We start from the raw sequence: 27,393 nt of genomic DNA, 5'->3' as shown, positions 1-27,393 counted from the left end.
CAATCCTTATAAGTGAAGAGCAAACCTTAGCTTTAGAATGCAGTTCGTTTGGAAGCAAAATAAACTGCCGTGATGTGGGGATCATGGTTTGTTGCTCCTGCTTACACCAGGGGAAAAGTGAAGGAATGGTTTTGAGTCACAGTAAACCTTTAATAATGGTTTGCCACGATGTGCAAACACCTTTGTGCTGTGGACATCATCATATCCAAGTGAATTTGAACCTGGAACTTCCATATCCAATCCCAACACTGAAGCCACTGAGTTTTTAGAAGTGTTTATTAAGTGTAGCTTATACTGCAAAGAAACAGGAAAACTAAGTTAAAATGAATTACTATAAATATTGCACTTCGTCACATCAGTCATTTTTTAAAAAAAAATCCTTCTGAGAAAAGTATAAATTAAGAAATTCACGGTAGTGAAAATTTGGTATGGTACAGGCTGGCTGATGTTGCTGAAGGTTTTGAAAGATAAAATTGGCAATCATGGTATTTTTCTTTTGATTTTTGCAACATCAGTCTATGGGGAAAACAAGGTTGAAAAATTCCGGAAAGTACACTACGTTCCTGGAAAATCTCCCATTTTATTTGCATGAAGAGAGATTCTGGAGGATAGATGACAGGACTCAGCTGCAAAAATTCACATTCAACACTGCTTGTTTTTCAAGATATTCAGGATCTTTTGGTTCTTCGTCTTGAAACTCATTGTAAAACTGCTGGGCAGGATTTTACCTCTGCCATCTTCTTCTACCTGTCCCATAATGACGTAATTTAGACCTGTTGAGAGGGGAAGAGTTTTAAAAAATAGTGGAACAGAATTTCTGGTTCTACAATTTGGAAAATACAGCTATATTATTTCATGCAATTGTTATAGTGTAATCATTGAGTAAACCTGTATATCTGTATTGTAAATGGCCTTCCATAGCTTTTATAATCTCTTAGTTGAATATGTAGATTTCAGAGTGTAATATCTTTTGGTTTCTCCTCTCAGAGAGGGAAACAGATCGGACTTTACTCAGAAATGTAAACACCAGACCAGGGAATTGCCAATGTGATGTCCTCCAAACATTACCGGACCATAGTTTCCACCATCCTTGAACACTGCCATGCTAGATGGGGCTGATGGAAGTTGGATGCAACAAAATCAGGGAGGCACCATACTGAGTATTCCTGGATTAATTAATTTTGAAACTAAACATTGACCTTTAAGGAAGAATAAGTTCAGTTGTGGAAGGTATCCATGGCATAGGGTTGGATGTTTTGGGAATATTAGGATGTATTGAGATGAGATTATGAACAGGTCCTTTCACTTTGAGGTGATAAGGAGGCATAAAGCTAACTGTTAAAAAGTTAACAGCAGTGCAATCACTGTTACATTAAATCTTGTCTAATTTTTTTAATCAACAGGTGCTCACTAAAATGTTGGAAAAAACTGACTTTTATTTAATTTTCATTATGCCCCACTAGCGCCTGCTCTACATTGAGTTTGCTTTTCTACATTGAGTTTGATTGATTGATTGATTGATTTGGATGAAAAGCAGTAAGCCTTCTCTGTTTGCCTACAGGAGAGTCAAATAGTGGTATAATGCAAGTAGATGGTGAACTGGTAAATTGAATCCAAATTTTCACCCTCAATATAGTTCAGTTTTAAAGGTGTGTGTATGTCTACTATTATCCTAGATTTGTCTTGGTTTACAGAGGTATGACCTTTATAACAGCAGATTCAGCAACCAATCCTCTCTTCTCATTCAACTCATTTGCACTATTTAACTAATTTTGATTAACTGAAGAGCTTTCAGAGAAGCAATTCTATAATCAAATTGTTACGGTCTCTGAATTTTCTAAAACATTCATCAGTATGTTTAAAAAAACACACCCATCAGTATGTAATATTTGGATAGTTTGCTTTGACATTTTGTTCTATAAAGGATCAATCTGATTCTGAATAAAGTGTCCTGAGAAAGTCATTGAAAATTAAAGAAGTAATTAGGAAATTAGTGTTAGTTGCAAAAAGCAGAATTCTGTTAATTACTTACCTCTTCTGATAAGAGGACACTGTTTACAAACAACAATGATCTTGGCACTCATATTTTTGCCTGCTTGTTGGATTGCTAAATTTCCTTCTTTGTAGACGTTAATAATTGATACTGTTGCATGCAAGCTTCCACCTTTAATGTTGGTTGTGATAATGGATCCAGTTATTACTAGATAAAAGAAATACATAGGATTAATACACTGGAATGTGATTGGAACACAATGAAACAGTTACATGACCACTTCACCTTTATGTGCACAGAAGATAAAAGTCTCAAGTATGTCCTTTGGCTATAGCTATGTAAGTTAGACAAATGTCCTTCTTTTTTAATGTGAGTTGTTTGTTTGGAACATTGACTGACCACCAAATTAACAAGGCCGCCTTGGTGGTTCACAGAATCTTAAAAGGACTGTAAGTTGGAGATGCTGTAACATTAACATGGAAGTGGAGTCAATATCTTACACTCATCTTTCTGTCTTCCAGCCCCCACTTTTCAGTAGGCTAGGTGCAGTTTGGTGGTGGGTCTAGGGTGGCATAGTGATCTGCATGTTCCTACCAACTTCTGCCACAGCCACAAAGTTAGAAGAGTTTGGGTTGGCCCCTAAGTATTATGCTAGTTGTGTTGGCCGGTTGCATTGAGACAACCACATATAAATGTTGGGTTGTAAGTTGCTTTGGGTTTTGGGGTTGCCCTGCGCAAGTTAAAGCAACTAACAATTTGAATCAAATATTATCAATCATCACAGTTTTATATCTAAATAGGTAAGGAGAAGATACACAGGCCTTTACCATAATGAACAACTTTTGCATTGCAGAGAAGGATTTCCAAGAAGTATTATGAAACCAGAATTACAGCAGTACATACAACAAAATTGTCACAGTGAATAAGGAATACAGGCTGTTCCAAGAAGACAACATGCCAGCATCATCATTGAATCAACACTTTCATAGAGCAACAGTTTGCTTTCTGTTTGTTCAGTTTTGTTTAGACTGGAACAGTTTTTTCCCCTGACAAACATCCACACTGTCTTCTCTGTAAAACATCTGAAGGAATATAACTGAGTCATAGACACAGTATAAGAGATGCAAGTACTATGATCTGAAAGAATTTCCTTGTGCACTAATGGTAGTTTACAAATAAGTGGCTCTGACCCTCCCATGAAACTAAGCATACATGCCCAAGTCACTGGTTGAAAGGGGAAAAAATACTTGTTGCTCTTACCGAAGTTACTTGAACAGTAACTGCTCTCAAGAGTTCCGCTCCTTCTGCATTTTTGCTGGCACAGTGCAACTGTAGGCTTCACCGCTTCTCCAAAGAGGTCGAGAAAGCAGAGTTAGTGAAGTCAGTTCAAGTGTTTCAGAAGTCATTTAAAAGGGACTTTCATTTTTCCTGTGTGTTTACTCTATTAAATACAGAGAGAACTGACATTCCCAAAGCAAAAACCCCACATAATCCAGACACACCGTACTTCAAAGAAACCAATATTCTGTACTTGCGCCATGTACTCTTGCTGTTTGCTGTGGTTCTAGCTCTAACAGAGTTGTACAATGTGTGTCAGTGATCAAACCTCACATTCATGGTGGCACAGATGATATTCTGCATATCTAACTCTGAAACAAACTGCAGTCAAGGAGGAAAAGCGGTCCCGAATCTATTACAATTTTATCAGTCATGCTATGCTCCCAGGTCTTCCAAGTAACCAACCAACCATCAGCCTTCTTTATGCTCATTTTGTTTATGACAATCTACACACAACACTGCAAGTAAGACTGCAGGGCTCATTAAAATCACAATATTCCAGACTAATGTGACATCACTACACACATGAGCATTCAGAATGGAAGGTCCTCTTACTTTGATTTAATCAAAGCGACCCTTTTCCCCAACCTCTTCTTTACAATAAGATGATTTTTAAAAAATTAAAAAAGGATTAAGGCTGATCCTGAAGCTTCCCTGCCTGTTCCTACCAACACCTTCAATAAAGATTAAACAATGATTTCAGACTTACTTGTGGTGGCAGGGAGGGTTGCGGTAGTAGGTGATGCGGTTGTAGGTATTTTTTTGGGCCTGAATTTGTAGTGCCCAATAAAGCCGTCAGCAGTTAAACTTAAATCAGACAAGAACTGAATAAGTAACTCATTTCTCTCAGATACAATAGGCCTGAAAGAGAACAATGCATCATTCATGTTAGGAGGGTCTTTTGTAGTTGTCATATTATTGCTTGTTGAACTATATGCAGCCAACAGATTTTGTAGCACTACACACCACACAAACAGACTATATGTGTAAATATCCTTACTTAAATTGAGTGGAAAACCGAGTCTTCCTTTGTTAATCTGATTTCCCCCCCACATGGAGCATAAAGATTCCTGTTACCAAATATGCAGTTGGATATGTTTTCAGAGTGAAGTAAGCAGCACAAGTCCTTAAGGAACCTTTTTCCAGGTAAATATTTACTTAAGCTCTCAGGAAAATAGTAACGTTCAAATATGTTAAGCAAAAAACAAGCAGATCTAAAATGAAATATTATAATACATCCACTAGTCCACTTGCTGATTTGTATATGATTTGTCTTGACTCTCTACAACATTGGAAATGTTTTGTGCACATGCTGAGTTTAAGGAACAGGAGCAGGTCCTGTAGATTTAAGATTTAAATCAGAAATACTCCCTTGGTAGAACTTCATCAGGTCAATTCGTTATAAATTTGCATCAGTGATTAAGACAAAACTCATAATTTGAGTTTGGAAAATAAATGCATGGGTTTGGAACCCTGAGCCCATTCCTAACTAGCTCCAGGGTCCACAGGAATGGGAAACACAGGAAAACTTGGTTGCCACCTTAATTTGAGCTCTGCAGTGCAAGGAATAAAGGAAGCCCTTCACAAAAGTTGTCCACAATAGATGAAGTGCATGCTAGGTTGGAGGCACATGAGCATCAAGATGCAAATGTGTGCAGGCCATCCACCCAATACAATGTCCATCAGCACTGCACTACATAGCTAAGGATCAACCTTCCTATCTGGGGAATATGCTGCTTGGATCTGTATGTACAATTATTTCCCCATGATACTGAAATTATCTTCATCAGGACTTTCTACTTTTCCTACTAATTGATTTTAAAAAATAATTTCTTTATTAAACTTCACTAAAATACACAAGTATAAAACAGCAAGAAAAATGCTGGCAAAAACCTTGTGCTTTAATGCAATTGCATACATCAATATGACACAACGCACAATAAAAGAAAATCTTCGTATGTCATCTAACTTGCATACTTACTCAAGATTCCTAAAAAAACTACACTATCGTTGTTATTTATTATTAAATTTTACCCCACCTTTCCACACGGAGGAACGTAGGGCGGTAAAACTGGTTGTTAAAATAGCCAGCAAAGCTATTTAACGTTTGTAATAAAGCTGCAGTTTGTTGTTCCAATTTGCAGCTACAGTAAATTTTAAGGCAAGGAAAATCATATAAAAATCTAAGTGATAATGGATGAAAGGACAGCATGGATGGGATTGTACTGAAACAACAACCATGCCTATCCAGTTTTCATCTTTTCATAGAAACAGCAGTTTAAATGAAATAAATACCATTACTTACGCTGGAGGACTGTCTCCGCAGTATTTCCCAATTCTCCTAGCATCATTAATCTCGCCTCCATTAAACACAGCCACATAGTCATATCTGCAGTAGTTATCTCTCTCCACATCAAATTTTTCAAACTTTAACTCTATTAGCTGCAAGGAGGGAAATTAAGAATCTACTTAATGGCCTACTTCTTTACACAATGAACCCTAAAACCACAAAGATCCTCAGAGCCCATCCAGTTTGGCACCTTGGATTTAATCAGCATCTCAAAGACTCTTAAAAAGATGATCCTAAAACATTTCATGCAGTACATTAAAGCTGCCGTGACCCTGGGATCAGATTCCCCATCTCCAGTTAGGAGATCAAGGGCTTTGAGTCGGAACACAAATTGCATGCAGGGGAGGGCTGGCCCCAGAAACAAGTCTGCAAGATGAGCCCGTGGAACTGTTGCCCCACCAAACTGAGGACGCCACATTGCTCTCCTAAGGCAAGGGGCTCCATCACAGAAGGCCCAGTCCTATCAGACTCCACCTGATTCTGTCAAAGCAAATGACTGCTGGAGTGGGCTGAGCCCCTTTAACCAGAGGCAGACATAGGGATTGGTGAAACTGCCCTCTAGGTGGGTGGGGTGCAAAAAATCATCCCAGAAATATGTCTCCAGTTACATATGGTCATGAGTTTAGACAAGAGTTGGGAGCTAAGCGGTAGGACAAATGGCAAGGCTGTATGAAGGGAGATGGATGGAGACTAGAGTGCATGACATACATATGGAGAAGTTTCCCAGCTTCTCGCACCATGGCACAAAAGAGGTGAGGATTTTTTTGCCAAGTTCTCCTTGCCCTCACTCCAGACCCTTCCAAGTACTTGGGTTGTATAAAGTGCAGTAATTTCTGTTGTGGCTGTTGTGGCAAAGCAACATCAGAATGCTGCTTTCTGGTAAGCACAGCCTGGGACCTGAACAAGGCCTGGCATGCATCATAGCAGTTGCTATTTGTGAATGAATAAGGACGTGCTACAGAGGATTCAGACTAGTGGGTTGAAAACCACATTAGATCAAACTCTGGATAAGTATTTGTAATAAAGACGAATTTTGGTTGCTAAAAAGAAGGAAACAACAATATTAACAGAAAGCTGCTATGATATTGCCGCTCAAATACTGTTGCATAAATTAAAACAGAAATCCTTGAAGGCAATATCCATATTAAGTGAATTATATGTACAAAGCAAAACAAAATGAAAGTCATGTCCGGCAAGCTAATTGGCATGGCCAGTGGAATGCTTCACGGTTATTAGATGGGTTTTATAATTCTTTTCCAAGGCTGTATATATAAAAATAACTCAACCCTGCTGCTTGTTTAGGAGAATACTGTGTGTGGAATTCTAACCCCTCTTAACAACATCTCATGGGATTTTACTTGAACACATTGCCTGGAAGACAAATGCTAATATGGTCTGGACATAATGCTAAACAATAGGGCGCCTCAGGCTCTTCCTATCTTCCCTCTTCCTCAAGCACAGCTGCAAGGAGTTCAGAATAATTTGCTTCCATTTAAAATCAACTGCTGCTTGCTGGGTTGCCTGAACCTGAACAAACCATGCTTAATCTGTGCTATGCTTAGTAGAAACAAATTTTAATTACTGGTTTGCAAGAAACTTTATTGACCTATTAGTAGAAAAGCAGGTTAACAAAGATGATAACTGGGTGAATGAATAGCTGTAACAGGTGTGTCTATATCGACAGTAAGAACAAAGATGATAACATGTTTCTCAGAGAGCATAATATGTTGGGTGACAGAACAGCCTACTGCAGTATTGTCCCAAACAATAACGTGAATCTCTATTGGTATTTTTCCTGTGTGTTTTCTTATTATTTAGTTCCATGTAATTTGAATCCAAACATTTTATGTATATATAGGCCGTTCTTTTAATTCCTTGCTTTATCATGACTATCTCATGTTGCATCAAGACACCTTGATACTCTGAAACAATGCTTAATTAAGAAATAGAAAGAAAATAGAAGCAGGCATGTGCATGTTAAAAAGTATATTTTGCCAGCTGCACCAAGCAAAAGCATAGTTTGCCCTTCAGATTAAAGCCTTGCTGAAAGGGAACTGTTTGAGGAATAAAAGCCCCCACCCACTTTTTTTTCAGCTGTTGATTTTTTTATTGTGCATTAGTTGCTCAGTTCTTGTGTGGGACCATCAAGTTAACACTTCTCTTACTGCTGTAAGAGGTATTGCTGTTACGGAAAAAATGAGGTTTTTCATAAAGCCGCACTGCTAGTTTGGTAGTTACTAGTGTGCAAGTGACACAATAGCCACTTCTCCACTGATCCTGGTTTTTGTTTTTTGTTTTTTGCACTTGTAAAGTGTTCTTTCAAATTCTTTAGAAAATGCACCCCCCCAAAGGATGAGTAAACTAGTCCTATCTTTTAAAAAAAGTTGATGAATACTACCAGGTGCTGCTCTTTCTGCTGACAACAATGCCATAGCAGTTTGAGAGCCTTACTTTCTCCATTAGTCTTTCCATCCTGTGTGTGCATCTTCTCCAGTTCTGATCTACAATGTCCCAATTACTATTTTTGCTGTAAAAGAGTGAACAGAAGTGTGGCTACCCCTTGTCCTAAGGCAACACCCCATCAACTACAGGGTGCAAGTGCTGAGAGGCATAGCTATAAGCTTACGCTTATGCCATGTTAATAATAAGATGTTTTCCTTCCCTGTGCCTATAATGGCTGTAATGGAAAGGCAGAACCCTAACTGAACAATAACAGTTCTATAAATCAAAGCAGGCTGGGAGATCCATTTTCTCCTGATTCGTTTAAATATTTGATGCTATTCAGGTGAAATAAAAATGCAGCAAGAGTTTGATAGTGAGCTAACGAGGCATTGATTCATTGGTAGATATTGACCTTCACAAGAAGCATTACTGGAATATACTGAGAATAAGTACATTACTGGAATATACTGAGAATAAGTACATGGTTAGATGTTTTAAGCACTTGCAAATACAGTTTCTCAAGAATAAGAACCCAAGAGGTGAAGAGTACACTAATGGGATGGTATAATTCAGTAAGAGCTTGAAAAGATTTTCAGGCATGTTTGGCAATAAATGAGAGCAATCACAAATGCTTTGTAATTTATCACGTTCAATTAAATCACTGGCTATCCATAAATTGTTAAATGAGCCATATGTAGCAAGCAAGGAATGTGGATTAAAGATGAATACAGGAAAAGACTAAGCTGATCTACAGCCCCAAGTTCAAGAAAATATTATCCTGATCAATGCAGGGGGTGGGAGAAAATTAAGGATCAGAAGAATATATTTATCTTGGCCAGCTCTTTCATTTGGAGGATTATGGTCATGAGAAGTGGATTAAAAGGCAACTCAAAGTGGCATGGACAAGGGTTCAGAAAGTAGATATGAAAAGCAGCCAACCTACCAAATATGCTTGAAGATAAAGGTATTCAATCACTAAGTGCCTCCTGCCATAATATAGTTATATGGAGCAGAAACCTAGGCAACGACAACAAAAAAGAGAGAAAGCAAAGATTGAGTAGCCTGCCATAGTGTGAAAAGGCACGTAGGTAGAACTAATATGGGGTGACCGACAAATGGATATGAAACAAGGCAAAGTGGTTTCAGTCCTAAGAAATGAAATGGTAGCATCCTTAAGATTAAGAAAACGATAGAATGAGCAAATAGATTAGGGAATTAAAACCTGAAAGTGCGAAAAGCAAAGGGAATTGAATGAGTGTGGCAATATTCAGACACGGTGGAGTGTAGCAAGTGCCCCTACTTGGTTCTAGGTAGGCATGCGGAGAAAATATTGAGTCAATCATTTTGAACAGAAAATCCATAATGTTCTTAAACTGAAAATAAAGCATTTGTTATTCACTTTGGTGCTCAGAAATTGTTCATATACACTGCATTTAATGAGAAAATATATTTTATTTCTTGCTGTCTTTTAACCCAACAATCCTTCCTTTCCTACAAAATCTTATCTGAACTGGAGCAAGTCAATGGGAATAAATGTTCACAAAAAACTAGACGAAGGTACACTAGAACAATAAAGGAAACAGGTAAAGCAGGGGCAAGTGAACAGTGAGAATATGATTTCTCTTGACAGGTGCATAGGCAGAATTTATAACTTACCTAAAAAGAGAACAGTTTTCATAAGACGTAGAACTCTGAAAACAAAACCTAACTTTACCCTAGCTGTATTTTGTGTGTGTCTCAGTTTCATGTTTGATGAAAGCAGGTCTTATTTACAAGGGCCACACAGCTGCACAACAAATGAAAAATTATCAACAGGATTAAAAGGCTAAATGTATTATCTGAATTTGAACATGTTCCTATGCAGTGGGACTTGCAGTTCAACGTAACAGAAGAAGATAAATGCTCAGAACATCTCCCATGAAACTCACTGTGCTGCCGCTAATACCATTAGTTCTCCTGCCACCTAGCAACTCAGCAATCAATATAATACCCAGCTGTTCAGCTCTGCTAATTGGTGAGCAGGGTTTTCTTCAAAGTAGCCATTTTATGAGCCTAAATCAGAGTGTAAGCCATTTTCTGAGCCTAAATCAGAGTGGAAGTAGCCACTTTCTTCTGATTGCTCTACTACACTTCATGGGTAGGCAAGCTAAGCCCCGGGGGCCGGATCCCACAGATGGTCTGGGAATCAGCATGTTTTTACATGAGTAGAATGTGTGCTTTTATTTAAAATGCATCTCTGAGTTATTTGTGGGGCACAGGAATTTGTTCATATTTTTTTTTTCAAAATATAGTCCAGCCTCCCACAAGGTCTGAGGGACAGTGGACTGGCCTCCTGCTGAAAAAGTTTTGCTGACCCCTGCTCTACTTCATAGATGCTGTAGGTCTGGTTGTGACTGTGAGCTAAGATGGGGTTGAAAGTCGCTGACAGGAAGCATCTGGAGGAGGTGAATGCTAGAAATTCTTCAGGTGGAATAGAGCTAGAAGGAAAGATGGGAATCAGAGGGCTTTTGCAGATAGGAAAGATGAAAGCAGAGGCCATATGTGTGAACATAGCTCACCTGATTCTTTGGAGCTACAATGTGCCATGAGCAGGAAACCCCAGCTGGGTAATCTCGATCAGGCCAATTAGGAGTTTTAAAGGACCCAGGCTTGTCTAGTCGTCCACCACAGTACTGGTCTCCTAAAAATACACAACATAATGCTAGGCCAAAAACCAGAGTTTCGTGCGGTGTTTGCCCAACTCTCATACAAAGCACATTATAATCCCAGCCTGCAAAATGTTAAATTTCGGTGAGACACTGAAATCATATCATACAATGCACTCCTTTCCATATTACTGGGGGGTGGGGTTACTTCTAATTTTATAGAGCAAATGCATTGTTTTATGTATTTCACCTTTTTAGATGGCTAGCAAATGGCTTCCAATTATAGATGAATCCCTTTGGCTTTACAAAGATTCCTTCGTAATGTAAGAAAATAATAAAATATTTTTTTTTATACCCCCCCTGAAGATTCTTACATGAAAGTACAGAGCTCAGTGCAGTGGCGTAGCGTGGGGGGTGCAGGGGGTGCCGGCCGCACCGGGCGCAACATCTGGGGTTAGGGCAAATCCACGGGTTAGGGGGCGCAAATTACTTGCCTTGCCCTGGGTGCTGACAACCCACGTTACGCCACTGGCTCAGTGTATCTATCACCTTAAGCTTCAATAACTTGCAGAATACCTCTTTCATGTGGTTCTGCTGCAGAAAATTTTGCAACAAAGCCATTGCCAGCTGTATTGGCATCTGAAATCATTTGCACCAGCATCTTATTGCTGTTGGCCACAAGAGCACCAGGTTTCAACGTGCCACAGAACCTGCCAAGACGCTGCCCGTTTGCATGGCCGTTGTACACATCCACAAAGTCATATCGGCATAAGTTATCACTTTCCAAGTCCATGAATCTAAAGGAAAGAACCACGACTTTCCCTTCGGGAACCTGTAGAAAGAAAAGAAGCTAAAGATTAACAGTCTGCGGTTTACATGTTGACCTTATGGTGTAACTTTTACTCTCTACATATATTTATATCTTACAAGGATAATATAAAGTCCTTCTCAAACCCCTTTTCTTCTCATATAACATCCCCCAAATGTTTCCCCTTCTGTTTACACAAATAAGACATTCTGCTCCTCTCCTCTTCCCTACCTTCCAAGTCTACAGAGCATTGCCAATTCACCTTCTCTAGTGTGCACTTTGAACAGCATTAGTGCTTGCATTCCTCTATTGCCCTTGAAAGACTGATTGTGTGGGTTGAAAGATTTCACCATGTTTCTGCATAAGGCTTGTGTCTTTGCATGGCTCTGTAGGTATGATAGAGATATGAAAGCACCCATGCTTTACTGTTAAATACATGGAGATTCCATCCAAGTTAGGTGCTCTATGGTTCAGTATTTACTGAATGTAAAGATGCATAGGGACGCAGGTGGCGCTGTGGGTAAAACCTCAGCGCCTAGGACTTGCCAATCGCATGGTCGGCGGTTCGAATCCCCGCGGTGGGGTGCGCTCCCGTTGCTCGGTCCCAGCGCCTGCCAACCTAGCAGTTCGAAAGCACGTCAAAGTGCAAGTAGATGAATAGGGACCGCTTACTAGCGGGAAGGTAAACGGCGTTTCCGTGTGCTGCGCTGGCTCGCCAGATGCAGCTTGTCACGCTGGCCACATGACCCGGAAGTGTCTGCAGACAGCGCTGGCCCCCGGCCTCTTAAGTGAGATGGGCACACAACCCTAGAGTCGGACACGACTGGCCCGTACGGGCAGGGGTACCTTTACCTTTTAAAGATGCATAATTGCTTGTGAATGATCCCTGCTTAGTGGGGGGGAAATCACAGCAGCCACGGGGACCCACAAGATAAAGCAATTGCTAATACCTTTGTGCTTCCTTCAAGAGAATAAATCATGCTCAACTATTACCTCTTATCTGGACTACCTATGTCCACAGCATTAACGAATGTGTTAATCTGCTAACTGGGGGTGATTTTGTGTTTCTTAAGTATTTTCAAATAGAGCTGTAGTAAAAGCAAAAGGCTCATGTGTGAAACTGCATGACTGCAATTAAGGAACCAAATGAGTTATTAAACTTCACAGCTGCAACAGAAATAGTAATAAAGCGTTTCCTAAGGAAACCATAAATGTTGTCTTAGAACTCTGAAAGCTGCTATCACAATACTATAAATATTAAGGCTATTCTTTTTTTTTCTTTTTCTTTTTTGCATGTACAAATCTAAAATGATATGCTGATGAGTGGATGCAGCAGGAAGGCCCCTGCCAAAAAGTTTCAAAAGACATCTGTAGAGCTGATGCAATCCTTTAGATTACATGCATTTATAAAGAACTACCCAGTGGCTCCTGTATTCAGCAGCCATGTGAGATGGTAAGAGTAGGACCACCACCCAGACTGGATGAGGCATCTGTTGTAACCAGGGCCCCTTGGCTTCACCACAGTCAGACAGCTGAGGTTTGAGTCATGGGACAATTGTAGCAAGGTAGCCAGACCAATTCTTTTGGGCAATGTTGACTAGATAGATGTCCTCCCCACAACCCCACATACGCACTGATCCCATTTGATTATTTAACAAATGTAGTTTTTTTGCCAACCTTTCTTGCCAGCCACAGAAGAAGCATATAAAACAGCTGCAGTTTCTCTTTCTCTCTCCCCCACCCTTTCTCTAGGGAACAAATGAACCAATTCCTCCCTTTCCGGGGAAAAGAAGGCTATTTTCCCAACCAAAGCTTCCCAGATTCCCTGACTGTTGTGCATACATAGTTCCTCTCCCCGCTTTATATTCTTGCTCCCTGGTAGTGCACCCACCAGTATACAGCTGCTGCACAGCTGGAAATTGTGGTGCAGCATGATCCTTTGACCGCTGCTTTTGCTCACCCAAGGTGCTGACAGCTACCTTCAATGACTAGAAGAGGCTTCTGGGTGGAGGGAAGAGTATAAAGAACCAAAGAATGGAAGAGAGCACACATTCAGAGAGCACAAAATTGTGAGAGTGAATTCAAAATCTTAAACTGCTGGGTTTTTTTAAAAAGAACTTTATATTTTTAGATTTCTTAGGCTCACGATAATTGAAACAGAAACATGTTTTGAGTGAAGCCTATTTGAAAGCAAATGTATGCATTATACTATGAGGCTTCTAAAAAGAAGGTGTTAACCTAAGAATTGTGATAGTTATTGCTGTGATTGGTGGGGTGGGTGGCAGTGGAGGTTCGCATGAACAAACTGGATGTGTAGAGGTCAAAGCACACACTACTAACTTGAGAAAACCTTTTGAGCTATCTCAAACTTTGCTTCCAGTGAATCCCACGGAATGGAAGGGAAATCAAAGGTCATGGATATGACTTAATAAAACCATAAAAGAGATAGAGGGGGAAGTGAAAGCTCTCTATTTCCAACATGCAGCCCCATTCTCTACCCCACACTGCTTGACTTTTAAAGAAACCTTTATATGTATGAGTGTATATAAACATTTTCCAAGTCTGAAATGTTTTGCAGAAAGCCAGATGCTGTAACTTTTTTATGAATGGGCAACTTGCAAGTGCAGATATTGGCTTGGTTCCAAAAACACTATTACTGAATACTTACAAGGATTTGTTTTTGTGAGTGGGGTACAGCAATGCAGTTTTTGTGGTGATAAATTTCACACAAAAATATTTATTTCTAGTGCTGTCTCAGCAGGAAAAGAAAAAAAATCTATCTATGTGAGCAAACCTCACCCAATGATCACCCAACTAATCTTTTTTTCGGGTGTTGAATTCAGCTAGTCAGGGTCTGATTCTGCTCCCATTTGAGTCATAATGAGGATAATGTCTCAGTTCAATGGGTTAATTTAATGACTTTCATGTTCTGTCTGTGTTCTTGACAGTAATGACTAATTTGCTTCTAATCTGCCCATGCTCTGATGTCTGGAGTACAGGCAGAGAAATGCCAGTCAGCTTAATATCTTGTTACGCATATATGTCAACTCTCTTCTTTTACAGGCAACAAAACATCTCTTGCTGCTAATTCCCATTTATGAAGTAACTGATTCCTACTCCCAGTTCCTAATCTACAGCTCCAACTGCATTCACAACTGTAAGTGAACAGATGACAGAATCACAGCACTGTCTCTAGATTATTGTTGGTAGCTGCTTTTCCTCACACCTTGTTAAGAAGTTCAATGGGCTGTGAGTTTTTCTGGCAACAGAGCTAAAGTTTAACACTGCTTATTATGACACCACAATAAATTTAGTTCAATGTTAACTCTGCCATGGTGCCCCAACATTAACTGTTAGGCCATAGGGTCCTAAGGTTAAAAACTTTATTGGAGAAGGAAATATTTTTCTGTTCTCATCTACAGCCCCATCTACATTATACATTTTAGGGCAGGTAGTACCACGCCACTTTAAATAGTCATGGTTTCCCCTTAAGAATCCTGGGAAATATAGTTTGATAAAGCTGCCGAGCGTAGTTAGAAGACCCCTCTCCCCTCAGAGAACTACAATTCTCAGAGTTACCTAGGTAAAAGGGTTACTGTTAAACCGCTCTGGGAATGGTAGCTCTCAGAGTGGAACAGGGTTCTCCTAATACCTCTCAGCCCCCTTAACAAAATCTACCCGGACCCTAAGATCATCTTCTGAGGCCCTCCTTCATGTGCCTCCTCCTTGAGAGCTCCAGAGGGTGGCAACACAAGGACAGGCCTTCTCTGCAGTGGCTCCCCATCTGTGGAATGTTCTCCCCAGGGAAGTTCGCCTGGCGCCTTCATTATACACCTTTAGGTGTTAAGCAAAAACATTCCTTTTAACCAGGCATTTGTTTGATCTGATTTACATCCTATGCCCTTTTAAAATGTGTTTTTTGTGGGAGAGGGGGGCTATTGGGTTGTTGTTTTTATTTTTATTATGTATTTTGTGCTTCTATATCTTTATTTTATTCTGTGAACGGCCCTGAGACCCCCGGGTATAGGGTGGTATATAAATTCAATAAATAATAATAATAATAATATATCAGTAAATACACGTATCCATATAATTGCAGAGAAACCATCATCCTTTGCTTTGTGGTATATGGCCACAGATCAACAACAAACCCATTAATATGTACTGTATTTCATAAATGCAAATCCTACCATTTGTTTGTATTTAAAAGGTTATTTTCCCCACTTGGAAGATGCTTCATTCCTTATTCCTCCCATAAAAGAACATTAGAAGAAAAATGAACCGAGTACCTCCAGTTAATAGGGAACATTTTTCAAAACAGGCTTCTTGTCACCAACCTTTTAATGGACTTCAGCTACTGAACATATTAAATTATCTACGCAAAAGACTTATGACAGACTCGAATGCTATTTTTATGTCATGTTCCTATATATTGTATGTACTGAGTGTTCTTAGATTACTCATCTTAAATCACTGAGGACCGTCAAGGAGAGGGATTGTGTTAAAACCACTGGTATGTGATGCTTTGTGCTCTATAAATTACTCTATGAGAGATGGTAAGAGTAACAGCTGTAGTAGCACTACAACTCATAGGCTGTGTCATGTCTACAATCCAATGTGCTGAATGACCAACTTCTAAAATTAGAAAAAGATAATAACCAGCTTTTTTACTGTAATGTAATATATTCTCATTCAACTTTGTGAGTAAATCAGTCTCATAAGATTTTCAAAAAAAACACTACTAAATCGCTGCCTGCCTACTGCTCTGCAGCAACTATTGGGTTTTGCCTGTCTCCGTTCTTTTGAGACAAAAATGGGATACAAGGAGTGGAGTAAAGTTGTATAGAGCCTGATTCCCCTCCAATTTATCTTACAATCCCTGTATTGGGTGAATTTATTGATTTTCTAGCCTTCCTTTACCACTTGTAAAACTTAAACAGAAGGAGACAAATGACTCCTTCTAGAACTGTTAAATTAGATAGCTTGATCTTGGTTGACCTTAACTACATTAAATGACGAAACCAGATTGTGTCTAGGTTCAAAGGTCTTAAAATTTAAGTGTCAATGTTGCATGTGAGAACTGCAGATTTGAATGCATACTGCATAACAAGAGAAGGACTGCATGTTATTCTTTTCAGTGTGTTCTGTGACAGTGAAAGTTCTTACTGTGATTTTCCAAGTACATTTGCTGTTTGGAGGGTAGATTCCTGGAAATCCTTCACTGCCAATAAACCCCGATGCTCCGCTTAGAATTCCACCACATTTAAAAGACCTGGAAAACAAAGAAAAGCTTTACTTCTGAGACAGTATTATAAAGGCGGAGTAGAATGGCTGTTATCTAATATGTACTGCTGACACCATTCCTAGAGGATCCATGTAAAGGAATTAAACTATTTAAAATGTAACACAATACAGCTGCCTAAAATAACTGGCATCTATAGAGTGCAATTCATTACTGATAGGTAATGAAGTCTATGCCATGGGGGTATGTGTGGAGGAACAGAATGATTGTTCTGCATAGGGAGATGCCAGATAGCTGAATTCCAAGGAAAACTTAACTAACACCCATCTCTATCTTGCTCTTTCATGCACACCACTGCCAAGGTAGTCAGCAGAACTACAGGATGTTTATCAGTTGTCTAGTAGCACTTTGCAGTTGTCTCTGGTGGTAATTTGATGTGTGTATACAGCAGTTCCCCCCCAAAGTATTAAAAATGCTTTACATGCATTAGCTGTGTTCAGACATAGTGCTAGACTATAGTTTAGTAGGAGAATGAGCCTAGCCCCACTCAAGGCTCTCACACTCCCTGTTTTCCCCTCTCCTCCTCTGGTATGGCCTCAAGGAGAGGAGACTGGAAGCTCCCACTTCTGTTTTAGATTAGCTATGGTTAAATTGCTTTGTGAAGAGTAGGTAAAGGTAAAGGGACCCCTGACCATTAGGTCTAGTCATGACTGACTCTGGGGTTGCGGCGCTCATCTCACTTTATTGGCCGAGGGAGCTGGCATACAGCTTCCGGGTCATGTGGCCAGCATGGTGAAGCCGCTTCTGGCGAACCAGAGCAGCGCACAGAAACGCCGTTTACCTTCCCGCCCGGTCCCTATCTATCTACTTACACTTTGACATGCTTTCGAACTGCTAGGTTGGCAGGAGCAGGGATCAAGCAATGGGAGCTCACCCCGTCGCGGGGATTCGAACTGCCGACCAACTGATCGGCAAGTCCTAGGCTCTGTGGTTTAACCCACAGTGCCACCCACGTCCCTTTGTGAAGAGTAGCATACTGTTAATATTAATCACGAATTAAATGTGTATGGATAATATATAGTGAGATGAGCGCCGCAACCCCAGAGTCATCCACGACTGGACCTAACGGTCAGGGGTCCCATTACCTTTAGGGACAACCAGAAAAGGTCTAACATAGAAGGGAGATAAATGGTGGAGAACTATTTAAAGTAGCCAGAGTGAATAATAATGAAACTGGACATTTACGGAAGGTTATAAGATCTGATTCTTGTATAATGAGAAACTGATATATTGGGAATTCAGGACTTAGGTAGGAGAGAGCAAGGGAAATATCTTATAATTGCAGCACTCAATGTGTTTAGGTAACGTGGAACGATGGATAACTGCCTCTGCAGTACTACTGAGGGGAAAAGATCATTATCCTCTGTATTAGAATGAAGAGATGGTACAGACACGACTTAGTAAGATTATCAGGCAGGCAAAGGAGACCAAAGTCTTCAAGCAGTAAACAAAAGGCAAAAACCCAACAGACCTCATGGCTGGGTGGAGTAGCAAAAGCAAGGTCACTGGACAAGACTTACCCGTTGACTCATCTCCATCTAGACTAACTTGGAATAGGAGATGGCACAAAAGTGACTGAAAAAATTGAATAATGCCAAATGAAGGAATAACCTAGATTCAGCAATGGACTGACTTCATACTTGCATGGCCTACTTTTCTTTTTTACCAGAAGCCTTGTGGTTCACCTACGTTTTTGAAATTTACAAACCAAGGCTATATACTCAGAATGACTGAACAATTAAGGCATAACTAGCAAGCAGCAATTTAGTAGTAAATAGGTTTTTGAAAATCTTATGAGACTGGTTTACTCACAAAGTTGAATGAGAATATATTACATTTTGAAAAACCAGAGCGGTTTAACAGTAACCCTTTTACCTAGCTCACCCCATCGCGGGGATTCGAACTGCCGACCTTCTGATCGGCAAGCCCTAGACTCTGTGGTTTAGTCCATCCTACAGATATTACAGGCTTTAAAAAGACAGAAGTTTAGATTCATTCCTATATCACTAGGCTGACACCAGAATATAACTTACTGGAGCCTCTTTTTGTGTTTCTCGGGCCATGAGGGAATGGACTCATGAGGAATAGGATGCAGAGGACAGACACTTGAAAATTAAATCGTCTACTCAGTCCAGGATTTACATTTACCGTACAGATGGATTTAAAGAAAAAGCATTTGGAGTCTCATGTGTCAAAGGGTGTATCCCTAAGTCTCTGATAAATACTGTAATTTTAAAAGGGAGGACAGTAGTTCTGAGGCCACTTCTAGGGCTTCCCTATCCTTGTGCAAGATTCAGATAGGTCACTGAACTACTGAGATGGCAAATTTTAAAAAAAATTGGCTCTGATGCTCCCCAGAAGTGTTTTTGCACTGGATAGTTCATGAATTCTCAGCCTATTGTTTAAAGCAGAAACAAAGACCAATAAATATGGTGTGGGGCAGGGGAATTCCACTCTAGCATCTCTGCTTTGGGCAACATCTACCATCCAAACAGAAGATGAGCTGGGCAGACAGAGCTTAAGGCTCCATGTAACTTGTGGAGATTAAGCAGATGAATCAAGCATTCCTTGAAAAAGGCTCATGTGAAGGTGCACCGATTTGATTCTCAGTGGGTTTACTCATCAGCTTGAATATAAAGACTCATGGACCTTCAGAAGCAGTATTATATCACCAGTTCAATTGTTGCTTGCACAATTCAATTGTTGCCTGTCATGGACCTTCAGAAGCAGTATTATATCACCAGTTCAATTGTTGCTTGCACAATTCAATTGTTGCCTGTCATTATCTTGCAGAAAAGCAATTTAGAATAATAATAGGCTGGACAATCACTGTCTCACTCTAATAGCAAACTCAGGTAATGAGTGCCAACAGGATCGGAGCCAAAATGCAGGCTCTGGGAGGTAGAAACCCTAAGCTCTGCAGATATACGATAATATTTTAAGAGGAACAACCCCTGCCTCCTCTGCCAACTAAGGAATGAGTATGTTTAGTAGCTATGTAAAGCTGAGTGCAGTTGGAAAAGGGAAAATGCAGAGAGGAATGAGAGTGGGGGGAATTGAATGAAGTATCCTTTGAGAGGACATGGCTGGCTGGGACCCCAAACAGGAACATCCCTGTGATATACTGCAACACTCTGTGGCAAGTTCCACTTGTCACTTTTAGAAATCTATTCCCCAAACTGCAGCACTCTGTATAAAATAAATAAATCCTGTACTATCATAAGACTTTGGATTCTGCACACAGAAGGGCCTGAGTTGTCTCCTGCTATTACTTCCATCCGCCATACAGATGGAAAGGGGGATCAGGAAAGGATCAGGCCATGTTGAAGGATTCTGCAGGGATTGCGTGCAGTCCACGAAAGCATCCCATTCCTGACAAAAAGGCTTCAAGTTGCTGCATTGTAATAAGAGAGCCACACTTGGGAGTTCTGCAGATTCTAGATGGGAGTCCTTCACATAATCACTGGCACAAGTTAGATCACTTCAACCATGGTGTTTTGCCTTACAATGGTGTATGAAAATGACAACACACCGTCATGTTTGCAGATAGCATCACTCACTCTAACAGCAAACTCAGGTGGCTTTGGCAGAATTGTAGCTAAAACTGGGTACCAGAAACAAGAGGGAGATCTCAGCATCATTGGGGGGAACCTCCAGGGCTTGCAGATGCTCAAATAATAGTTTCAAAAGCGAAGCTGCCCTTCAAGCACACTCAATGCAAACTTCGGAATGCTGAATGTCAGCTGAAAAAAGAAAAATAGAAAACGGGGGCATAGGATAGAACACAGTATGCATCCTACAGGAGGGCGTGGCTACCTAGAACTGTGAAAAACAAGAGCCTTCCTATTAGGGTGGGAGACGCTGCAACATTTTGTTGCATGCCCCATTTGCACATGTCTGTTTTACACTCTCTCTCTCTCTCTCTCTGTGTGTGTGTGTGTGTGTGTGTGTGTGTGTGTTAGGAACAGATTGACAGCTTTGGCTGCCAAATGTATTGTGCAGCAAAACAGATTTGTCTGTAATCTTCACAAATGCACAGGTTTTCATTACAGCTGTGAAGGAAAAATGTCAGATGAAGAGACCTGTAAACTCATTATTTAATTAACGAGTTGGCCTTTGGCTAATTAAACAATCTATGCCCTTTTAAATTGTGTGTGTGTGTGTGTGTGTGTGTGTGTGTAAGGACGTCATATCAATATAATAAATAAAATAAATAATTTTCCTTTTGCTTAGACCAACATATATATATGGCATATGTAAAACTCCTTACTCCCTATATTTTGCAGTGGCTATCAGTGTGCTGTATATGTTTAAAACAGAACACTGCATCCTTAAACATGTGGCTGGCATGCTCTGGAGAGCTGTGGCTGTTCATAGCGGTATCTGTCCACTGTGTGTCTCAGGTCTTTGCAGACTTGTGTTTTTTCAAATCCCATTCAGACATCACCATATTTACTGGGTGACACTGTGGTGAACAAAGTAGCAAACCTGGATACCATCTAAGTGTAAATCACCTCCAATTCTATGGAGCAGAACAGTGGGGCTCTTCTTCAGAAGTTGGTTACTAGTTCCCAGTTCCTTATTTGCACAAAACTTTGAAACACAGCTCAGTCAGAAAACTTGAAAGAAGAACTAAAGCCTATATATCCCTGACCTCTTCCCAAAAAACGGCTTTGGTACACAGCATATCACATATCTCCAAGACCAGAGACAGCCCCCTACTAGTCCACTGTAATTTTCTCCTCTCAAAACAGTCCTGTTTGTGAATACAGTGGTACCTCGGGTTACATACGCTTCAGGTTACATACGCTTCAGGTTACAGACTCTGCAAACCCAGAAACAGTATCTCGGGTTAAGAACTTTGCTTCAGGATGAGAACAGAAATCATGCTCCAGCGGCGCGGCGGCAGCAGGAGGCCCCATTAGCTAAAGTGGTGCTTCAGGTTAAGAACAGTTTCAGGTTAAGAACGGACCTCCAGAACGAATTAAGTACTTAACCCGAGGTACCACTGTACTTATAAATGCATGATGATCTCAGAGGACAATAGCCAATAAGGCTGTGCTTAAGATAAGAGCTGCTGTGGTTCCTAGAATCACAGAACTGTAGAGCTGGAAGGGAATTCCAGGGTCATCTAGTCCAACCTCTGCCTTGCAAGAATCTCAACAGACTGCATAGAAACCATGCCTTTTTCATTCGCCTTACTCCCCCTAAGGAATGCACAGGAGGGGCAGTTGGGGTTACTTGGAAATGCATACCCTCCAACATTTCTCCGTTGGAAATAGGGACGTCCCATTCCATAATGATAATTTTACTATATCTACCCCACACATGGGGACGTGGGTGGCGCTGTGGGTAAAAGCCTCAGTGCCTAGGGCTTGCCGATCGAAAGGTCGGCGGTTCGAATCCCCGCGGCGGGGTGCGCTCCCGTTGCTCGGTCCCAGCGCCTGCCAACCTAGCAGTTCGAAAGCACCCCCGGGTGCAAGTAGATAAATAGGGACCGCTTACTAGCAGGAAGGTAAACGGCGTTTCCGTGTGCGGCTCTGGCTCGCCAGATGCAGCTTGTCACGCTGGCCACGTGACCCGGAAGTGTCTCCGGACAGCGCTGGCCCCCGGCCTCTTGAGTGAGATGGGCGCACAACCCCAGAGTCTGCCAAGACTGGCCTGTACGGGCAGGGGTACCTTTACCTTTACCTTTTACCCCACACATCTTACTGGGTTGCCCCAGCCACTCTGGGCAGCTTCCAACATATATAAAAACATAATAAAGCATTAAACATTAAAAGACAACCCCTTCCCTATATAGGATTGCCTTCCAACGGCTAGGGGGGTCGGATAACTCCATACCCTCCAACATTTCTCCAATGAAAATAGCGACATCCTAAGGAAAAGCGGGAAATTTCAGGATCAAATCAGAAATAGGGACGGCTTCTCTAAATTAGCGACGTCCCTGGAAAATAGGGACACTCGGAGGGTCTGGAAATGCAATCTGCACATGCTCAGAAGCACTCCTTTTTGGTCACTTCCTAGCGTTCCTAATTCTGGTGCAAACCAACAAACCCCGGGCGTTCACAAGAGGCCGAGGCAGCGAGACCTCCCCTGCTTTGAAAACACACACAGAGAGAGCGCAAAGCCTGACTTTTGCTCTTGCACGGGGCAGGGCAACGCGGCAAGAGACCCTCCCCGTCGGCGCAGCACATTTCAACAAGAACGAACATCAGGAAAGAGCGGGCAAATTAATAAACCTGTGGCAATTTAACCGCCCGGAAAACTCTGCACGCCTCGCGAGGCCAGTCAGACGCGCGCAGTTACTGGGTGGGCTCGTACGTGGGGATGGACACCGCGCGCGTCGCGTGCTCGCAAGGCGGCGCCGCGGCGCCAAGAGGAGCAACCAAGCAAGAGGAGGAAGCGAGCAGGCGGCGGGAGATCCTCTGCCCGTCGGGGGGCTCTTTGCTCGCTGGCTCTCCCGCGCGCGCGCGCCTGCATCGACGGGCTTTACCTGGGTCTTTGCGCCTGCCGGTTGGTGGCGGGCTGCGCGGCCGCGAGCAGCAGCAGTCCCAGGGCCACGGAGCACGAGGCGGCTGCTTTCATGGTGTCCTGCTCGCAGTCGGGGCCGCCGCGTCAGCTCCTGGGCAACGGCGGCGTGGTTGGGGATTGGTTCGGGGGCATGCACTTTTATAAAGCGGCTCGCTGAGGCAGGAGACGGCGCTGCCCCTGGAGGAGTTCCCTCGCCGTGAATATCCCATTTGTTCCTTAAGGCGAGGGGAGGAGAGAATAGCCGCCCCCTTCGGCCTCCTCCCCTTTATGGTGGAGAGAGAGAGAGAGCTCTTGAGGGGGAATGCCAGTCAAACTCCTGCTTCACGGTTAAAAAATAAAGAGTCCTCTCTCACACCGGAATTTTACGGTGAGAGGAGGCAGGTCAGTTTCAAAGGCAATGGCTTCTCCTCCTCCTCCTCCTCCTCCTCCTCCTCCTCCTCCTCCTCTCAGGAGGTTGTTCCTCACAAAAGTTTAGATACACACGCAACGTGTGGAAAACGCTGCCACTCGATAGCGTGGAAGGTTACAGAGTTGGGGGGGGCACTTCAGATATCACTGGACTACAACTCCCATCACTCATTTGCCATTCTGGCTGGGGTTGGAATTGTAGAGTCGGAAAGGATCAGGAGGATTATCTAGCCCTGTGATCAGTGGCGTAGCATGGGTTGTCAGCACTCGGGGCAAGGCAAGTAATTTGCGCCCCCTAACCCTCACTCTCTCTCCGCACCGCACGCCTGGCACCCACCCCCCTCCACAGTGGGCGACGACCTGGCGGCTCGGATCGGATTCGCACAGCCAGCACTGCAGTGAGAGAGAGAGAGAGTGAGCCAGGTAGGGGCAGAGAGCTGCGAGTGTGAGCGCGCCCCCCCATGTTGCACCCGGTGCGGCCGGCCCCCCCTGCACCCCCACACTACGCCACTGCCTGTGATGCAGGTATATTTCACCCTAAGTGGGTCTCGAACCCACAACCTTTAGATTGAGCGTCTCGTGCTCCAAGAGAAGCCCACACGATCTCCATCCCTGATTTAAGGGATTTCATTAGGCAAGTTGGTGGAGGGTGAGACTCTCAACAGGTATTGCCGTGGTCAGTCCCCAGGGGTTGGGCTCACTTGGGCAGCAACATTACCAAGAGTTGGGGTGATGTGATTAAAATATTGATCCACTTTTGAGGATGTTGACGCAGACCTGTTTCCCTGTTGCCTCTACCAGGTCTCCAGATAATGGTGAAATTTGCCAGAGCGAATCAGAAGCAGAGCCAGAATAGAAGCAATATTTTGAACAGGGAGCTGCTGGCCCAGGCTATACAACATGCTCTTTCGCAAAGCATCGGCTCCAGAGTCCTTTTATCCCCCTGCTGTTTCCTAGGCGCAGGCAGGAGGTGGCAATAGGACGTGGTAATCAATTGGCAGCAAGAAGGAGAAACAAGCACCTGTTGTTGAACAGAAGTCAAGGTAGAGATCCAGGAAGTGGCAGCAGCTATATGTGCTCCCCACCTTCACTTGCCTGTGTATGCATTGTCCTGGCAACCCCAACTTTGGCGCTGAGCTTGTGTTGGGTGTTTCTGCCGGGTATCCCAAAGCAAGATTCCAGGCACATAAATGTCATCAGTGTACTCAAGTTCCCATGCGTGTTGTGAGGCCAGGCTGTTTTCTGCAAAGTGCAGCCTTTCTGTGAAAAGTGTCCTTTCTCCAAGGTTTTCCATCTCCAGTACCCTTTGTGAGCCCTAAGTATGTATGACATAATGCAAGACAGCCTCATACTGTGCACCCTGCTGCCTGAATTGGTCTTTATAGTTTGTATTTATTTTTGATCTGGTAAAGGAGCCCAAGGCAGGGTGAAGTGTAGCAGCACCATGGAGAGCTCTGAGTGAGCCACTTGCTCCAACAAAGACTAGAGGTGGACTGAGGCCTTTGAGCCCCTGACTCTAGTCCAGACTCCTAGGCTGCACCCCTTTTGTGAGAACTGCAGTCTATAAAGGGCTAGGCCTCTGGTTTGCAGACTGCCACTTCTTCATCACTTCCTGCCTGGTGTGCTGTTGGACTGATGAGGTAGACTGGAAGGCATCCAGTTCCTCAAACCCAGGGGAAGACGGCCATGTGGGCCCCAGCTCTGGTTCTATAGGCCCTAGTGCTGTGGGATCTGGTCCAGGGGGCTCCTGCACACCAGTTTTGGATCTAGCAGCCCCCTGGTTACCAACCTCAAGCTCAGAGTCAAAGTCCAGCTTCTTAGCTGGGGTCTCTGCAACCTTTGGTTTTGTGGCTCTGGGGGTCACAAGAAGTTTATATGCTGGTGTGCTGTGATTGGGTGTGGAATTACACAATATCTTACCCTCCATCCTGGCGTCATGGTTGGGGCATTTTTCAACACTTGATCTGTTTTCGAATTCTCCCCCTTGCTCTTGAAGTGAATAGGAGGGGAATTCCCTGCACTATGCATAAAGCTGTGCTGTCAACAAAAGAATGGAAAAAATATACGGACGATTTCTTGCACCCAAAGGCGGCAAACAGTGAAATACAATCTTTAAAAACAAATAATAAAATCACAATCCAAACTATAATATAGCAAAAACTTGGCTGCTCAAACTGATCCCTTCTAAAATGGACATCTTTTCAGCGTTGCTTAAGTTCCCTGTAGGGATGAAATGCTTCAGATGTGTTTTTCAGCAACAGGTGTACACAGATGTGGAATCTGATGTCATATGTGGACATCTGAAGTCATCCTCTGTACCAAAAGTAGTAAAATCATGGTAGTAAAATCATGTCTTAAAGCCAGCACTGTAGGGAATCCACACAAAGATTCTGAACAGTCTGGCCTTTAATACCATTTGCATTTTAAATACTTGTGGAATACTGAGTGTGTGTTTTTTCAGTGTGCCTCTTCTGCTTCTTATAGAGATTGTTTTAAAAAAGATTGTGGCAGGGATTGTATCCCAGAATCGACTAAAGCTTGATCTGTAAATCAGGTAAGCCAAAATATTTAGATACAGTTCAACTATTTAGTCTTTACTGGATTTTTCAGCATCCTATAGTCTGCCACATGTCATATCTGAATTTTGTCTCCACACCCCTGGAACACTGCCCTGAGGTCCTCAGCTAGTACTCGTCCTTTGTTGTCTTTCTGGAGAAAGGCTAAAACTATTTTTTATTTAGCCGAAAAAAACTATAAGCTGTTCTAATTATACCGTATTTATTGTGTCAGTTGTATGGCCTGTTCTCTATTTTATCATAGAGGGTCATCTAGTTCAGCCCCCTGCAATGCAGGAATCTCAGCTAAAGCATCCATGACAGATAGCCACCCAACCTCTGCTTAAACACCTCCAAGGAAGGAGAGTCCACAACCTCCCGAGGGAGACTGTTCCAATGTCAAACAGCTCTTATTGTCAGAAAGCTTTTCCATATGTTTAGTCAGAATCTGTTTTCTTGTAACTTGAAACCATTGGTTTGAGTCCTACCCTCCAGAGCAGGAGAAAACAAGCTTGTTCCCTCTTCCATATGACAGCCCTTAAGATATTTGAAGATGGCTATCATATCTTCCCTCAGTCTCCTCTTTTCCAGGCTAAACATACCCAGCTGCTTCAACTGCTCCCCGTAAGGCTTGGTTTCCAGACCCTTGACCATCTTGGTTGCCCTCCTCTGCACACGTTCCAGCTTGTTAACAGCCTTCTTAAATTGTGGACACAGAATTGGACATAGTATTCCAGGTGTGGTCTGACCAAGGCAGAATACAGTGGTACTATTACTTCCCTTGATCTGGACACTATACTTCTGTTGATGCAGCCTAGAATAGCCTTAGCTTTTGCTTCCTCTTCTTCTTCTTCTGATGCTGCATCACACTAGTAACTCATGTTAAGCTTGTGGTCCACCAAGACCCCTCGATCCTTTTCACATGTACTGTTACATATTATTGTAATGATGGTTTTAGTTTATTGAAATTTTTGTTTTGATGCAGAATCAAGTCACACTTTTAATTTAATTAAAACTA

At 42.2% G+C, this 27,393-nt stretch overlaps 1 protein-coding gene across 2 annotated transcripts; it reads right to left on the bottom strand.

Annotated features, from left to right (window-relative positions):
* Positions 1-258: 258 nt before the first annotated feature.
* PCOLCE2 (procollagen C-endopeptidase enhancer 2) lies at positions 259-23,634 on the bottom strand. Of its 2 annotated transcripts, none has more exons than XM_028731209.2 (9): positions 23,375-23,634; positions 16,743-16,848; positions 11,345-11,600; positions 10,682-10,803; positions 5,637-5,773; positions 4,041-4,192; positions 3,254-3,340; positions 2,033-2,200; positions 259-773 (listed from the first exon to the last, which is right to left on the bottom strand). In XM_028731209.2, exons 1-9 carry the CDS (start codon positions 23,464-23,466, stop codon positions 643-645), a joined length of 1,251 nt encoding a protein of 416 aa, XP_028587042.2. In that variant the 5' UTR covers positions 23,467-23,634; the 3' UTR covers positions 259-642. The 2 variants fall into 2 exon arrangements, with proteins under 2 accessions (XP_028587042.2, XP_028587043.2); XM_028731210.2 differs by having other exon boundaries at positions 3,254-3,337; positions 23,375-23,633.
* Between the last annotated feature and the right edge of the window lie 3,759 nt (positions 23,635-27,393).

The sequence above is a fragment of the Podarcis muralis genome, chromosome 6 (genome assembly GCF_964188315.1).
Source record: "Podarcis muralis chromosome 6, rPodMur119.hap1.1, whole genome shotgun sequence".
NCBI classification, from domain to species: domain Eukaryota; kingdom Metazoa; phylum Chordata; class Lepidosauria; order Squamata; family Lacertidae; genus Podarcis; species Podarcis muralis.
The sequence above is the reverse complement of the archived record's forward strand: the minus strand, read 5'-3'. Positions and strand labels throughout refer to the sequence as shown.